Source organism: Ranitomeya variabilis, chromosome 8, assembly GCF_051348905.1.
Source record: "Ranitomeya variabilis isolate aRanVar5 chromosome 8, aRanVar5.hap1, whole genome shotgun sequence".
In the NCBI taxonomy this organism is placed as follows: Eukaryota; Metazoa; Chordata; class Amphibia; order Anura; family Dendrobatidae; genus Ranitomeya; species Ranitomeya variabilis.
In genome coordinates this window covers 172,026,954-172,044,362 of record NC_135239.1, presented here as the reverse complement: position 1 = coordinate 172,044,362, position 17,409 = coordinate 172,026,954, and the positions used below count along the sequence as shown (strand labels likewise).

The 17,409-nt window shown below is 40.3% G+C and overlaps 1 protein-coding gene across 2 annotated transcripts in view; it reads left to right on the top strand.

The window, feature by feature from the left end:
- ELFN2 (extracellular leucine rich repeat and fibronectin type III domain containing 2) overlaps positions 1-17,042 on the top strand; it is a 214,079-nt gene extending 197,037 nt beyond the window's left edge. For both annotated transcript variants that reach the window (XM_077277893.1, XM_077277892.1), the window contains exon 2: positions 7,354-17,042. In XM_077277893.1, coding sequence (XP_077134008.1) covers positions 7,726-10,152 — 2,427 coding nt within the window. In that variant the 5' untranslated portion in view covers positions 7,354-7,725 and the 3' untranslated portion in view covers positions 10,153-17,042. The remainder of the gene's footprint in view (positions 1-7,353) is intronic.
- Positions 17,043-17,409: the final 367 nt, after the last annotated feature.

Here is a 17,409-nt window from a genome sequence, read left to right as displayed (position 1 = left end):
CCTCACAACAGTTGTTTCTGTTTCTGATGTTCTTTCTCACAACTCGTATCTGTTCTGATGTTCTTTCTCCGTCCCCCAGATGATATGGCTAGGACGCACCCGTATGACGGGTAGGCATGGAGTTCTTCCGGGACCCTAGCGTCGCCCCTCTCCCACAATTGCCCCCTATGTCTGCTTAGGTGATTTAGGTGAGGCAGCCAACCTATAATTAACTGTCCTGCCGCTGTTTGAAGTATTGCTTGGAGCCTAATACTTCCTCAGCGTTCTGGCCACCGGCTACGCGCCTCAGTAGGATGTTGCCACGATCTTAAGGCACGACTCCTACTGGCTTTATCTTCTTTTTGCTGCGATCTCGTTTCTCACTTCTCCACAATAAACCTCGCTTCGTTTCCTTTCTTTAGATGCCACCACAACGGGTGCAGGCACGGCTCCGCAACGTTCTGTTCTTTTCGCTAGGCCACAGTCAGGATCCCACCCCTGACAGAGACCCCCCTGAATCTTCCCCTGCAACACCCTCTGCCACAGGATGTTGCCTGGATCCAACCCAGTCAGCTTCTCTCTAACTTCCTATCCAGCCCCCAGTTTTACCAGGGTGTGAGGAGTGGCCTAATACATAGAACGCTTTGCTCCCCCTGGTGGCCAGAGTGTGAAGTGTAATGTGTGACTGTGATACCTGGTCAGGTGAACTCCTTAAGTGCCATCAGACGTACCATCACTCCCCTTAGTGGCGGAGCGTCAGTACTGCAACGACCAGGACTCTGGGGCGCTGCATAACACCTACACAATATTCTAGTTTTAACTGAGACCAAGTGGAGTAGCGAAAGGAGATAATAGTCATACATAGGCCCCTAATGTTGGCATCATCTTAGAACCCATATCCTGAGGTCCTGACTACTTTTAGGACCTAGGGGGCCTCCATTACCTACCATAGACTCTATATCCTATATATGAAACCAGCAGCATTATATTGAAAGCCAGAATTTAGTGAAGAAACATAGTGCAGGTGTCCTGGGGTCTTGTCTATCTTGGGGACCTATGGGGCCTCCATTACCTACTCTAAGTTTTTTGTAACTCAACTCAGCTGAGAAGAGGTGGAGAAGAATTGTGATAATGCATTACAGCATCTCTCTCTTGAAGTCTAAGAGAGTTAATTGTCATGATAGCATCAGTGGCGGCCTCAGACAGAAGAGGGCCACTGAGCAAAAACAGTATATGAACGGGTAATCACAGACAGGAAGGAGAAGACCCAGTGCATAGTCTGGCCCTTTTACACCAAAATTTACCATCAAAATCATGCTGACAGGTTCTCTTTGAGTATAGAGGAACCAAACCAAAAATCAAATCGAGCACTCTCCTATTGCCAGCTTATAATTTTGCACCTACTGTGGGACAGAAGAGCATTGAGTGCATGACACTTGTTTGCGCCACTTATAATCTCATGTAGTGGAAAGTTTTCACCCAAGATATTCCGTTTCTTTACTGTTAGCAAATATTGTACTTTACTAACCAAGGAACCTTGTGCAGATGAATAGTGCTAATTTGAGCTAGGACTTCCTCGCAGCTGTGGGGGTACTCATATGAGACTGTTTTTGAGGCATAGAAGCAGAGCATACACCTGCTATGGGTCCATGTAGATAGTGGGGCTTGACATTGTAGGTTTCATCTCATTCGCTATGCAGTGTTAACAAACAAGTAGATGGGAAAAGGCCAAGGGTCATGCATTGATTGAAGTTGGAAAAACAACTTTTCTTGGTAGGAAAACCTGACACTATCGTTGACTGACCAGTTTGATCTTTGACACGGAACTCAATTTCTTCGATTTACATCGAAGACCTTTCAGCAATATTTTGAGAAAGAAAGATATAATATTTTGGCATAGCAAAACTATTAGCTTCTGAAAAAAACCTTAGGTGCCAAACAGTTTAGAGATATCATACAATAACGAAAAAATATTTTTTAGCCCATTAGCTATTAGAAATTACATGGGTAGACTGGTTTCTAGAGCAGCACAAAGTCAATGATCTTAAGATACACTTACAAAATCTGCGCCACTGTACTGATCCTGCCTTTTGTAGGTATTTGGGTTTAGAGAAAGCTCTCACCTGTCTGTACAAATCTCAAACCCATTAGTCTCAGGACATCTCTCCAAGGATAGTGGGGGTTAAAACATAAATTTCTAACCGAGCCCACTTAGCACAGTAATATCATGCTCTGCTGCTTCTCAACTGGGACTTATTCACAGCCGCTTCTCGCTTTCTATCTCATGTCAGATGTGATCTGTAAGAGAAAGGGTGGTGTGATACTCTGCCGTCCTGTAATGGTGCAGGACTGAGAAGATCGCTGTATTGGATATTAGTGGCGTAAAGCTCTGCAGCTCCAACAAATACCATAATATTATTAGGCTGATGCTCTACAGGCTCTTTTTTTTCGCAAGTGGGCTGCCAGTGGCGTCATGATATGCAGTCTACAGGTTCTAGCCGTTCATTATCGGCAGCTTGGAAACCTCTGTAAATCATGTTGCAGAATTCCAGGAACACTGTCCAATAGCCCGAGGCTCAAACAATTAACTGGAAATAATAAAATAGTGTGTACCGGGTAAGACCGGCAACAAATATACTCTGACATTCACGCACAGATTCACAATAAATGTTTCTTAAATTATGACAAAACGGGACAGGCTTGTAAAATTGGTAAAATTCTGCAAGTCGTATTTCTGTAAATCAGTATAATGAATATCGTGTGGTCTGAGCACTTGCTATTTCTTCATTTCTTCCCTTTAAAGGAGACCGAAGACTCCGATGTTGCTCAGTAGAAAGTTTGCGATTAGTGACGTCTCGTCAACTTGTCAATTATGGTCAAAACACTGATTAATCATGGGAAATATTAGAATTTGGAGCAACTAATTTCCGTCTAAAAAAAAGGGTGTGTGACATTTTTAAAAACATCTTGTAGTTTTGCAATTTTCTTCTTAGATGAGAACACTAACCAATCATTTACCATAGTTGCTAACAGTCCCAATTTTGCTAGGTCAATCCCATTAACTGGACCGCAAATGTGATAGGATTTAATAAGAACTAGAGTTGACAGTTGAGCAAAAACATTTGTAGCACCTTTGTTCGACATCCATGTCAGTTGGGATTTTGCACAACCATATGGAGTGATCATATAAATAATGCAGGGCTAGCAGCAACACAACAAAAAGCATTATATATGTGTATATATACTGTATATGTGCAGTGTGTATATATATATATATACAGTATATATGAACTTCATCGTCAGGCACTTGTATGAGGGTTTTCAGGGCACCTCTTTGATTACGAGGCCCCTGCGACGTCGTTACATCACAATAAGATGCATATCATGATGTGGCATTAGACTTGGCAACTAGGCCTCACACAATGTCATAAACTTCGTAATTAGAAGAGGCTCCCAGGATTCAAGCATTGCAGTGCTAGCCAAGGAAGTTTTCAGGACCTTGTCATGTCTGCCACTAATGCCTGACGAGGGTGTTGCAAATCTTTTTCCTCAACTGTAATATTTCCACATCCAAAATAGGGTTTTAGAGCTGTTATTGGGCATTCCTGAAGTCAGGGCTGATGGATGGGGGAGCCAGGTGTCAAATTTCCACCGATCAGACGTTGATGACCTATCCAAAGGATAGGTCAATGTTAAAGTCCTGGACAACCTCTTTAAATGTTGATGATTTAGGCATTCTAAATGTTGAAAAGTATGTTTTTGCTTTGGCATATGTCTAGTACCTAATTTCTGTGAGTCTAGTCGGAATATAGTAGAAAGATTGGACAAGCAGAAACACGAGTCTCCACACCCACAAGATGACCCGGCCGGCACCCCAAACACCAAGGAACCCACTTGGAAAAATGCACAATAAAAAAGCAATAGACAGTGTCCAGTCTTGGATGATGCAAAAAAAATATTTTATTCTGTCATTCAAGATGCAATGTTTCGACCAAATAGAGATCTTGACGAAGACCTGTATTTGGTCGAAATGTAGCATCTTGTATGGCAGAATAAACGAAGATTTTTTTTGCATCATCCAAGACTGGACGCCGTCTATTATTTTTTTATTCTAATCAGAATATAGTGAGTATATTATGAGTACTCACCAATTGTGCCCTGCAGAGTCATAACGTTTAGTCATAATCTGCAGGCAGAAATCTATGGTACATCAAATCCAGTACCATCTGATCCTAAACAATCTGCTGAAGGGAGGCTATGAGAAGAGATATGCCTGGGATTTTCCTTATAATATGCACTACAGTAATTAAGTCCACTGACAGATGCTTGTCTTTTTAAATGAGGCCAGAACCACGGACTAAACCAGGCCTCCGATAAGCCTCTACCGTGTACAGCCGAAACATGAATTCTGTCCTCGGCAATTATTACATTCTAAAATCAATAACTTTCAGCTTAATGAATGTGTGCGAATCACAAAGGATATAATTTACTGGACACAGATGGACTGATACAATGAAAGAGTAATTGTTTATTTTACCATTTTTTTCTACTTTTTATATTGTGATAATAACACACAGTAGGTTGAAGGGAATTGAAATTTATAGAGATGTAGGGAGGGTGGGATTTCAATTTTTAGTAACCGGTTCCTTAGCCTTCCAGCAAAGTTATACGTTTTGGCAAATTACCCTCAACTCACCCAGTTATCACTGGCAGAAGCCTTGCCAGTACTGCGGAACATTCTCTTATAGCTGCCAGTGGAGGAAATGAGAGAAGACCGAGTCACATTCTGTAAGCAGAAGAACGAAAGTCAACGGTTCGGAGAACACTAACGCTAAAGAGTTATTGTGGCTTATGTGGAAATGCTGTGGCTTATACTATGAGAGAAAGGCACACAATTTATTGCAGAACCTCGTATTATTCCATTGGGTGTCGAGTGCCAGATTGCTATTTGAAATGAGGTTCTGCAGCAGCTGGAGTAAGTGTGAAAAATAGTGTACCTTGCACATAAAATATTAAAAGTAATCTGTCAATATGTTTTTAGTATGTAATCTGACAGCACCATGATGTAGGACCAGAGACCCTGATTCCAGCAGTGTGTCACTTAGTTTACTGGCTGCAGCAGTTATTTAATAATCACCATTTTATCTGTTGTAGATTTAGCAGAGCTCAGAATGTTGTCTGTATAACCACGCCCACACCACACTGATTGGCCGCTTTTTATATACTTACAGAAAACTTCTAATCAGTGGTGGGGGCGGGGCTGGACTAGGAGGCACAAGGTAGCTTGTCCTGTAATGATAATCTCCTGATGATGAAACACTGATTGTATAGCAACAGCAAAACACAGCCTAGTAAGTGACACATCACTTGAATCAGGATCCCTGCTCCTATATTGTGTTCTCAGATTACATAGCAAAAGCCTGGTGACAGTTTTCCTTTAAGTGACCAGGTATGATCTGTAGAAAAAAAATAGAGGTGATCGAAGTCCTCTGCTAATATTCATATGAATGAAATTTGCATACTTAATTAACTTTATAAAATTAGTAATCTTTTAGAATAGTCAATTCCGTGTCTCCTTCTAAAGCCCTAGCACATAATGTGTATCACAATCATGACTACCACAATATTAAGATCAAGCAGTGCTGTTTGGTCGATATATGCTTTTTATTGAATCCCTTTGCCAGTCTCTATGCTGAGCTGTGTATACTTATGGGGGGGTCTATAGTGCGATCACTTGGGTTTTCAGGACCCTTAATAAACTTCAGGCGATTTAAGTGCCTGTTAAATATAATTTGTGGACTTTTTAAACATTATTTAATTTAAAAGAAAAAAAAAATCAATGATAAAATCAGAGTCAAAAGGGGTATTTTGCAGACCACGTCCTTTTTATGGCTATGGATGACATGGAGCCATGATTTGACCTTGTCCATGAGCCATGATTGTGAATCCTTCTCCACTTTGTATATCATCTTTGTGGATTGGTTTTTAATATTTGTATATATTAACTAAATATTTTTTGTTTTTTACTATTTTGATATTTCTATGATTTTTGTATTTTTGTTTAAAACCTTCCCTCTTCTAGAAGTCCCAATCGTCCGTAAATTACAACATTACTCCATTTTACTCTAAATATTGCCTAACATCATCTTTAATCTTTGGCCAATGTTTAATTGCTATTTGGTCCCCTTTATTCTGTAGCCATATAGGCATTCTCCTTTGTATAGAACTTTTTCCAGCTGTCACTCTGCCCTGAAACCTGCTGCCATTAGGTCATAAAATTATATATAAAGATCTTGTCATCTCCGAGTCTGTACCGAAAACATACAATTACTAGGTCACACCTCATGGCATTAAATCGGAGCTGCGCTAACACCGACATAGACATAATCTTCTTGTATCAATATATTCCAAAACATGAGAACAAGTTGTCCCTGGATCTCAGTATGATTGTACTCATGTCAGATGAGTTGCTGTAAAGTGCTTTGTATCATGTGAAGAGGATGGAAAGCTTTCTACCAAGCTTGCCTTGCCCCCACCACTCTTTGCCTCCAAACCACTTTTTTCGTATTGATACTGCTGCACAAGGGAACATCTGTGAAGGCTTTCTCTTCGTATTTAAGATCCAAGCCGTGCCTAACCAAACAGCCATCTTTGCATCTTTGCAGCCACTAAATTGCTGTTGTTTCTTTTAAGTATATGGCAATTAGGGAATGATCGTTTCTCCTACCTAGCAAATAATAGCCTCATAGATCTACACGAAAGGCAAGGTAGTTTTTTGTGGGTAGCAATGACCTATATTTTTCTTCCATATGACTATGTCAGATGTAGAAACAATATGTCTTAAATTCAGTTGGGTATACTTTCCACTATAATCACACTGAGAAAAAGAGAATATCTGACAAACACCATCTTTTCTGCAATGTTCATTAATGCCCAGAAAGTGCCCCTCGATGGTGGGAGTTAAGTTGATTTTGCACTGGTTCTTGTCTACTTGAATTTACATCAACCTCTTCAATTCTCATTCTTTCACTCTTCTTCTCTTTATCTTTCAACCCACTGGCTTTGATTGCCGCTCTATCTCCTTCTTATCTCCCTCCAACTCCCCCTTATATGTAGCGTGAGGATCATTTACATATTTATCACCTACTTCCACTTGCCAAGTCTCTCATTTTTCTCTCTCTCTTGCATGGTATCTTTCTTCTATTCATTATCTTGAATCTCTTCTGTCACTTTTAGTCCCATCCATGACACCATGCCTTTCCTCCTTTTCTATATCCATCTCCACTTTGCCTACAAGCATCTGCCTTTCTTTTCCACTCTCCCTCCCGTTTAATTCTTTGCTGACGTAGTCTTGTCTCTCATTTTTTTTTTCAGAGTCTGGTGGCAGCTGGATGCGGACGGACACAGAGACGGATTCATCTCTAAAAATCTACAATCCTGGGTCAAAGAGGCGGCTGGCACACAAATACACATTCTCTGTCTTCTGACTCCAATCATTCTTTCTGTTCATTCTCCGTTACCAAGGCTCGATAAAAGATGTGAAGACACAAATGAGTAACTGTTGCTAACTAGAAGCAACCTAGTTGATAAGATTGTTTTATGTAAAAGAGACTTGCTCTCATATCCTGTCCTGTAGAACACGATGCACAGAATTTTAGGAAGAACTGTGGAACACAGACTTCTCTAATTCAGGCACAAATTTCCAGAGTGGGACATCATCTCTCGCCTTGACCCTTCATTCTTGATATGGCCATCATGTCATACTGGGTCTTTGTAACAATAACTTTTTGTTTCTCGTACTTGCCACCAGGAACAAATAGTGATTGCTGGTTGATTGAGGGAGACAAGGGTTATGTTTGGTTGGCTATATGTAGTCAAAATCAACCACCTTATGAGACCATTCCTCAGCATATCAACAGTACAGTTCATGATCTCAGACTTAATGAAAATAAATTAAAGATAATAGGTTATGCTTCCCTATCCCGTTTTGGAAACCTGACAGATTTGAACCTAACCAAGAATGAGATCTCCTACATTGAAGATGGAGCCTTCCTTGGACAGTCCAATTTACTTATTCTTCAGCTTGGTTATAACAAGCTAACTAATTTGTCTGAGGGAATGCTTAGAGGTATGCCAAGGTTACAATTCCTCTTTGTTCAGCATAACCTGATAGAGGTGGTGACCCCAGGAGCGTTTTCTGAATGTTTGAGCCTTATAAGCATTGACTTATCCTCTAACCGACTCCAAAAATTGGATAGTTCTACTTTTATTGGTCTTCAAGCACTGATGGCATGTGAACTGGCTGGCAATCCTTTTCATTGTGGTTGTGAGCTCTATGGCTTTCTCGATTGGCTTGTCATGTTTAACAATTTCACTCGCAATTATGATCGCTTGCAGTGTGAAAGTCCTCGGGAATTTGCTGGTTACCCACTCCTAAGTCCCAGACCTCACCACAGTCGAAATGCCATTACTGTTCTTCAAGCTCGATGCAAAAATGGAGGCATATTTTCTATTCCACGTGACAGGCCAACACCATTCATACCAGATTCTTTACATGATCCAGATGAAAATTCTGGCTATAGTCCTGGGGATGTTCTTTATCCTGAACCAACCCCTCCCTCCACTACTGACTCTTCTGTTATGCCTACCATTGATATTCATCATGTGACTGGTAGCTCTGCTACTTTGATTGTCACTATTCCATATCCATATAAAAAGATGTATATTTTGGTGCAGTATAATAATAGTGCTGTATATGATATAACAACCTTGAAGCACAAGAAGGAATATATAACATTAGACAAGTTGAAGGCTCACGTGAATTATACTTTCTGTGTGGCTTCCATTCGCAACTCAAAACGCTACAACCATACCTGCCTCTTTGTATTTACTCGCTCCAAGGATAAAGAAGAATTTTCCCCAAATACTTCCACCACTACACACTATATCATGACCATATTGGGCTGCCTCTTTGGTATGGTTATCATACTGGGAGTTGTCTATTACTGCTTAAGAAAAAAAAGGATGCAAGAAGAAAAGAAAAAATCACTCAACGTTAAAAAGACTATTCTTGAAATGCGGTATGGTTCAGATGTTGACCCATGTCTGGGAGCCCATTCATCACAAAAAATGTCAGAGCATCCCATTCCTATATCTCGCATTTCTTCACTGCCTACTTCAGTTTCTGGGCTTGGGAGTGGAGATAAAGGTATTTCCAAACCTATGAATTCTCAAATGGGAACACCTAAAGGTCCAAAGGGAACAAACTACATGGAAGTCCGAAGTGGAGAAGGACTAGAAAGAGGTCAAAGAGGGATTTCAGGAGGGGATGAAGATGAAGAAGACTTTCGAGAACTAGACAACGGTGAAGGTTCAGCATCTGAGATATCAACAATTGCCAAGGAGGTAGATAAAGTGAACCAAATCATCAATAATTGCATTGATGCCCTAAAACTTGACACGGCTTCTTTTTTAGGCGGGGGGGACCCGGAGCTGGGCTACGATTGCCAGTCAATCCCTGCCAGTTCTTCGGGTCACCTGGAACGATTGAGCTTCCTCTCTCCTCCATACAAAGAGGGTGTTCATCCTCTTCAGCGTCAGCTGAGTGCAGACGCTGCCACAGTTGCGAAGAAACGTTGCAGCATTTCGTCTAGTGGCTCCATTAAAAGTGCCAGAGTCTTCAGCTTGGATGTACCTGATCAGCCTCTAAAGTGTGACTCTAAGTATATTGAGAAAAGCAGCCCTTTGAATAGCCCATTGGATCGACTTCCACTGGTATCTTCTTCCGGAGTCCACCATTTAGATGTCAAGCCTTCCTATCACTGTAGTGAACACCGTCACTCCTTTCCTGCTCTGTATTATGAGGAAAGCGCCGATACATTAAGCCAGAGAGTCAGCTTTCTGAAGCCACTTTCCCGCTCTAAGAGAGACTCTAGCTACTCTCAATTGTCACCGAGACACCATTTTTCTGGATACTCCTCCAGTCCAGAGTACTCTACTGAAAATACTCACAAGATTTGGGAGCGCTTCCGTCCTTATAAAAAGCACACCCGGGAAGAGGTGTACATAGCAGCTGGACATGCCTTGCGCAAAAAGGTCCAGTTTGCCAAAGGGGAGGACTTGCACGATATCTTGGATTACTGGAAAGGAGTGTCTGCTCAACAGAAACTGTAAATGACACCTACTAGGGTGCTTAGAGCCGGCTAGGGCTGTGGACATGTCTCTGCTGAGAATTGTGGTGCTGAAGCGCTACAGTTTGCTATTAAAGTTTACATTGGAGGTGGGGATGTACCCTCACAGAGGGGAGACAATTAGATTTGTGAGTTCTGCACAGGGAATGTTCTGGCACAGACCTCCTCCCCTTTTTAACACTTCTCCCTACATCTCCACACTATGTATTGGTGACTTTTTTTCCATTTACATAATTTTGTTGCTAAATATTTTTTTTTTTCATTTTTTTGCATTTGATTTTGTTAAAACAACAAAATGTATTGCTCTAAATGTTGCAAGCTGATGTCATGCACTATCCCAATACCAATCCTCTAATTCTTTTAAATAATAATCTTCTTCCACGGTTTCTTTAGTACTTGTATAAATTGACAGCAATGAGTTATGACACAAAGCTGGCATTAAAGCAACAATCTAACGTTATGGTGAATATCTTGCTAGACCTCCGGAGAATAGTCTGTCCTGCTTACACTGATGAAATAGTAACCTTAAATAGAATTTGTCATCGCAAGCTTAAAATAACTTCTCCGTAGTATCTTTAAATGCTCTGTAATGTACAGGTATGTTGACCATGATTACTGGAGAAGTTTGAGTCAGCATAATATGTCCCATTATATATTTTACATAGACTGCAAAGCTTCCCTTTTATTCTACACTACATATCAAACATGAATTATTTGGTTCATTTTTCTATAAATAGTTGTATTTGGTATTCAGAATTTCATAGTGATACTGTTTCATTATTTCTTTCTACTTCTAATATACCATATTTTTCAATGCACTTAGCTGGCTGAAAGGAAAGTCCTAACTGACCTTAAGTGATCTGAAACTTGTACATACAGTTTGTAATAGTATCATATGTGTGAAAGTAAATTGAAATAATTTTCAACCTGTGGTTGAAAAATAACATAAAATTAGAATCTGAAAATGCAAAGCATTGCCAGTAGGCTGTAAAGCATAATTAGCCTTAAAATTTATGTACGCCTCCTTGCAGTTTTGCTAATACATGCATATGCTCCTGGTTACATAGGGTATTCTAAATTTGAGATTAGAAGTAGAGATCTAATGTTTTAAATGAGCACTAAATAAAATATCAGTAATTAATTCCTTAAAATCCCATAATGTATCTCATATCAGCTAATTTTGGCCTCCTGCTTCTTGTATTTCTTTGCCTGGATGATGCAAGGCAACTGCCTGCAGAAGGAGCCTCCCCCATAGCTATGTCCCACCTGACTTCCTTAGCTAAACTCCACCTGACTTCCTTAGCTAAGTCCCACCTGACTTTCTTAGCTAAGCCCCACCTGACTTCCGCAGCTAAGTCCGACCTGACTTCCTTAGCTAAGTCCCACCTGACTTCCTTAGCTAAGTCCCACCTGACTTCCTTAGTTAAGTCCCACCTGACTTCCTTAGCTAAGTCCCATCTGCCTTCCTTAGCTAAGTCCCCTGACTTCCCTAGCTAAGTCCCACCTGACTTCCTTAGCTAAGTCCCACCTGACTTCCTTAGCTAAGTCTCACCTGACTTCCTTAGCTAAGTCCCACCTGACTTTCTTAGCTAAGTCTCACCTGACTTCCTTAGCTAAGTCCCACCTGACCTCCTTAGCTAAGTCCCAACTGACTTCCGCAGCTAAGTAACACATGACTTCCTTAGCTGAGTCCCATCTGACTTTCTTAGCTAAGTCTCACCTGACTTCCTTAGCTAAGGAAGTCAGGTGGGATTTAGCTAAGTTTAACCTGACTTCCTTAGCTAAGCCCCACCTGTCTTCCTTAGCTAAGCCCCACCTGACTTCCTAAGCTAAGTTCCACCTAACTTCCTTAGCTAAGCTCCAGCTGACTTCCTTAGCTAAGCCCCAGCTGACTTCCTTAGCTAAGCCCCACCTGACTTCCTTAGCTAAGCCCCTCCTGACTTCCTTAGCTAAGCCCCAGCTGACTTCCTTAGCTAAGCCCCACCTGACTTCCTTAGCTAAGCCCCTCCTGACTTCCTTAGCTAAGTCCCAACTGTCTTCCGCACCTAAGTCTCACTTGACTTCCTTAGCTAAGTCCCACCTGACTTCCTTAGCTAAGGAAGTCAGGTGGGATTTAGCTAAGTTTCACCTGACTTCCTTAGCTAAGCCCCACCTGACTTCCTTAGCTAAGTCCCACATGACTTCCTTAGCTAAGGCTCTCCTGACTTCCTTAGCTAAGCCCCACCTGACTTCCTTAGCTAAGCCCCTCCTGACTTCCTTAGCTAAGTCCCACCTGACTTCCTTAGCTAAGCCCCTCCTGACTTCCTAAGCTAAGTTCCACCTAACTTCCTTAGCTAAGCCCCAGCTGACTTCCTTAGCTAAGCCCCACGTGACTTCCTTAGCTAAGCCCCTCCTAACTTCCTTAGCTAAGCTCCACCTGACTTCCTTAGCTAAGCCCCAGCTGACTTCTTTAGCTAAGCCCCACCTGACTTCCTTAGCTAAGCCCCTCCTGACTTCCTTAGCTAAGCCCCAGCTGACTTCCTTAGCTAAGCCCCACCTGACTTCCTTAGCTAAGCCCCTCCTGACTTCCTTAGCTAAGCTCCACCTGACTTCTTTAGCTAAGCCCCTCCTGACTTCCTTAGCTAAGCCCCACCTGACTTCCTTAGCTAAGTCCCACCTGACTTCCTTAGCTAAGCCCCTCCTGACTTCCTTAGCTAAGCCCCACCTGGCTTCCTTAGCTAAGCCCACCTGTCTTCCTTATCTAAGCACAACCTAGATCATCTTTTAGGCCTCATTCAGATGTCTGCTATACATGAACATGTTTTCTGTGTTTTTCACAAGTAGAACACGTACCCATTACAGTCCATAGTTGTTCACATGTTCATGTTTTTGCAGTCCATGCATCGCCAAAAAAATTTACTATGAGATCTTAAACAGATGAATCAAAAGGATATTAACAACCATGTTTAAGGTTTTCTGCATTTTTTTTTACAGGATTGTATGATTGAGGGGCTCACTAAAAACACAATACAATGACAAAGTGGACACCTTTTTCTTCTGCATATTTCTATATTTTGTTTCTTGACTTAGTGTTCCTTTAAATCAAATTTAGATAACTTTTATGAGTTTCCAATATTGTCTTTGATTAAATTGATAATTAGAATCATTTATATTAAAGTGATAGTCATACAAAGAATGGATTATAAAACAATAGCCTATCTATGGATATTTCTTACTTAGCTCATGGGCCAAATAAGTTACAGAGAAAAAGGAACACAATCTTAAACAAAATCTTTATATTCTGAGACTCACCTAGTCTTCAAGGGTCTGTCTTCAATTGCATCTTTAGAATCAAAGACAATACAAAGTTAAATATGAGCTATAACACGTTTCATGATTTCAGCTTGCAACATCTTTTTTTTTGTAGTTAATCAGTGCATGGTTTGAACTTTTGTCATTTCTACGTTGCCCTGTATTTCTTGACTTTTTTAGAAGTTAATTGACAAAATGGCATTTTTAGGTTCATATTTTATGTTAAAGAATACAAAATGCTGACATACATTGGAAGCAGTCAATTTTGTGGCTAATTACTAATCCACATAGATCAAACCTTATGAGGTATCTCAATGGTAGCACTCATTTTTGTCAACTGATATTTTCATGACTATTTTTCAGACTTCAAAATGGGTGCCTGTATTGTGAGTATGCTGCAGGTATATTTTAAAGGTTTACTGCTATGGTTTGAGAGATATCTTTTTAGCTTTTTGTTCCAATTTCTTTTTTTGTGGAATTGAGGGTATGGGAGGGCTTGGGAAAAAGGGATGGAGGGGAATGTAAACAGGACAATTGGCCAATGATTTTAAAGAGAGGAGATGCGAATTGTATTTTGTGCATGCATTAGTGTAAAAAAAACCTAAAAAAAAATACGCAAGATGATGAAGTAAAGAGATATAAAAGCACTCAGCACATTTCACTTTTACAAGAAATCCAGCAGTGACACGTGGAGATATCCTGCCTGCTGAGGATTCACTGGTATCTGATGGGACCTAGAAGAGAGAAATAATTTGCAATCCGTCTCACTGTGTTTCTAAATATAATGCATTATCCAAACCTAGCTTTATGTAATAAAAAAAATAGAATATGGACTGAAAAACTTGCAAATGCCCGCTAACAAGCCTACCCAAAAGTATTGAGCCACACGCTCAACCTGGGTGCTCTAGTTTATCAACTCTGGGAAGAACCATCAGTTTCTTGAGATTCAGGACAATGGTTTTTAATAGTACAATACATGGCAAAATAAGTTACCTGGGTACCACTACATTTGGTACACATCATGGAGAAGTCAGTAGTAAATTTCATCAATCCCTTATGGTAAGTTTGATGTGAACAAAAATTGGAATTTACCATAGAAAATTAAGCGCAAGTGTCAAATGAGATGGATAATAAAATGAACGTGAACATTGTTGTCCGTTTTCAACAAACTTTTGTCCGCCGACTCACTTATGTGTTGGAAAATGAACAAACTGACCTTTATTTACCTTGGGTCTCTGTTGTTTGGCTGCAGCAATCAGCATCGCTGCAGCCAATCATTGAGCTCCTCTGTTTACATTGGCAGAGCTGCTGAGCTCAGTGATTGACTGCAGTGCTTTCGATATGATATAATTTATCATTTTATCTATTATGCTTTGCTTATATAGCACTATCTTATTCCGCAGCGCTTTACATACATTATCATCATGTCCCCATTGGGGCTCACAATTTAGATCCCCTATCAGTATGTCTTTGGAATGTGGGAGGAAACCGGAGAACCCGGAGGAAACCCACGCAAACATACAAACTCCTTGCAGATGTTGTCCTTGGTGGGATTTGAACCCAGGACCCCAGCACTGCAGTGCTAACCACTGAGCCACCGTGTCACTGCATCCACACAACAGAGAACGGGGAAGTAAAGGAGACTCAGTGTCATACCCAAAGAGGAGAAAACAAGCTCAGTTTGTTTGTTTTTTACACATCGCTGAGCGTGAAGGTAAAAGTTGGGTGAAAGGGCAAATTTGCCACAAAAAATTACTATTCTCTACCACACCATGATCTGATAAATCCATCAATGTCATTAACAAAATGATGTGGATGAAGTTACCAGTGTACTGGGCACCCAGAAAGCACTGTTGACAAAAGTGACCAGGAAGAATATGGCCGAGTCTTTTATCGTGGACACTAGGTAACCATTTTTCAGATCTCTAGCTTGAAAAGCTTGGCTCAAATTTTTCTTTTCAGATTGCTGCCTATAAACATCAACATATAGTAAGTAAACTGTAACTAAATTTCCTATGGCATCACAGGATGGCTCCAATACATTGACAAAGGTCTTAATTATCCTATATCCTCTGAGGTGGCTGAGATAACTCCTGATCTACTACTTATGAAGAGGGATCATTTTTCATTTCGGCTACACTTTCTGGCCATTTCAAGTCCAATGCACAACGATATTTTGACAATTTTTTTTGCGAACAGATCAATGGATAATAACCCAAAATATATTGGTGTTTAAATGATTGAAGGCTTTAAAGGGAACCTGTCACATAGTGCAGTCCTATCTGTGGACAGCACGGTATAGAGAAGTGGGAGATGAACACATTGTTATATAGGTCGGTTAGAAAAGATTCAGTATAACTAATATATTATTAATTGAAATCTCATGGTGTTTGTATGTATATGAGTCCAGTGGGTGGTACTATTAGTGACTGATAGCTATGTCTGCATGCACAGTACAGGGAAGACCGTCACTCACTGAATAGGACCGCCCACTGGACTCAAATACGTTACAAAAAACAGGGATTTCAAAGAATAAAATGCAAGTTTTACTAATATTTTTCCCTCAAAAAATCTGATAAGTCCTTCCTGCTCTATAACACCCTTCCCATAGATTAGATACTATTTTCAATATGACGGGTTCCCTTTAAAGAGCCGGTTTCTTAGATGTAGGTTCTTGGATGTAGGATCCTAATTATCGGAAGCATTGACAGGATTCAAACTCCTTTTCCAAAGTTTTATATGGAAAATGCTTTCCTCTTCCCAAAAAACTGTATCCAGCCAAAATGTCGTCCATTTCAAACCATGTAGAGTAAACATGAACAATGATGTGTGCTTAATTTAATAAATATTTTCTTCATTTTTTTAGCATTGATTTACCAACCCAAGTCACGTGATCTTTTCACCACTACGACATTATTCTTTCAAGCCAACATTTAATAACTTCTCATTTTAATCCAGTTAGTAATACTAGTTTACTAGTCTATAATCAATGATTATAAGGCTGCTTTCACACTTTGTGGCCAAGATGAATTTTTTTTTGTCTCAGTGGTGGCATCATTTTCTAATATTGCAGAAGATAAAAAAAACACACTATGGACGCAAAGTCTGAACGCCACCTAAGAACATATACAGTCCATAAAGGAACCACAATGCCCATACTGATCGCAGGTCTCCTGAATGAATTTACAGCCTCGTTTATGACTATGAGGCTGTAATTTTGGGTCAGTTCACTGGAGGAGTGAAGATATATACGGTACATTTTCACTGGCATTCTATAGACAAATAAAGCAACCATTACAGAAAAGGGTCAAACTTATTGTTAACTATAAGACCCTCAACCGAAGAATTGCCTGTTATAAGTAAGCAACATTTCTACTAATTGGACAACCTTAGGCAAAGCCTTAAGGTTACATCTGTCCAGCAAGCAGGGCAGCAATATCATAGCTGACACTGACCTTTTCCTCTATAAAATTGCTATAAGAGGGAACTCGAGGCAAATGAGTAATGAATGGATATCCTGGCTCTAATTGGATGCCCGTTAGCCCCATCCGTTCTTATGACATCCATTCATTACTCACTTAGGCAGAAAAACCGGTAGAATTAAGAATTAATAATAAAACATTGGTGTTGTGTGATTATTATAATGCTGCTGTTCATCTCAATAGCTGGAAATGTCAGGACTTAATAGGTCATGTTCTTAAACTCTCCTTTTTTAAATGAGTGTGTAAATCAATTATTAAAATTACAGTAGGATCAACACAAATAAATCTGGCCAGGTAAAATGTAGAATTGTGTCTTTTTATATGGGTATTCCCATATTGTACATTAGATAGGACACAAACGTGTAGCAGATGCGAGTCCCACTGATATGACCGGCATTGATCGGAAGAAGCGGGCCCCGTTGTGCATTGATGTGAATGGAGAGGTTATAGGAATTACTGTACAAATA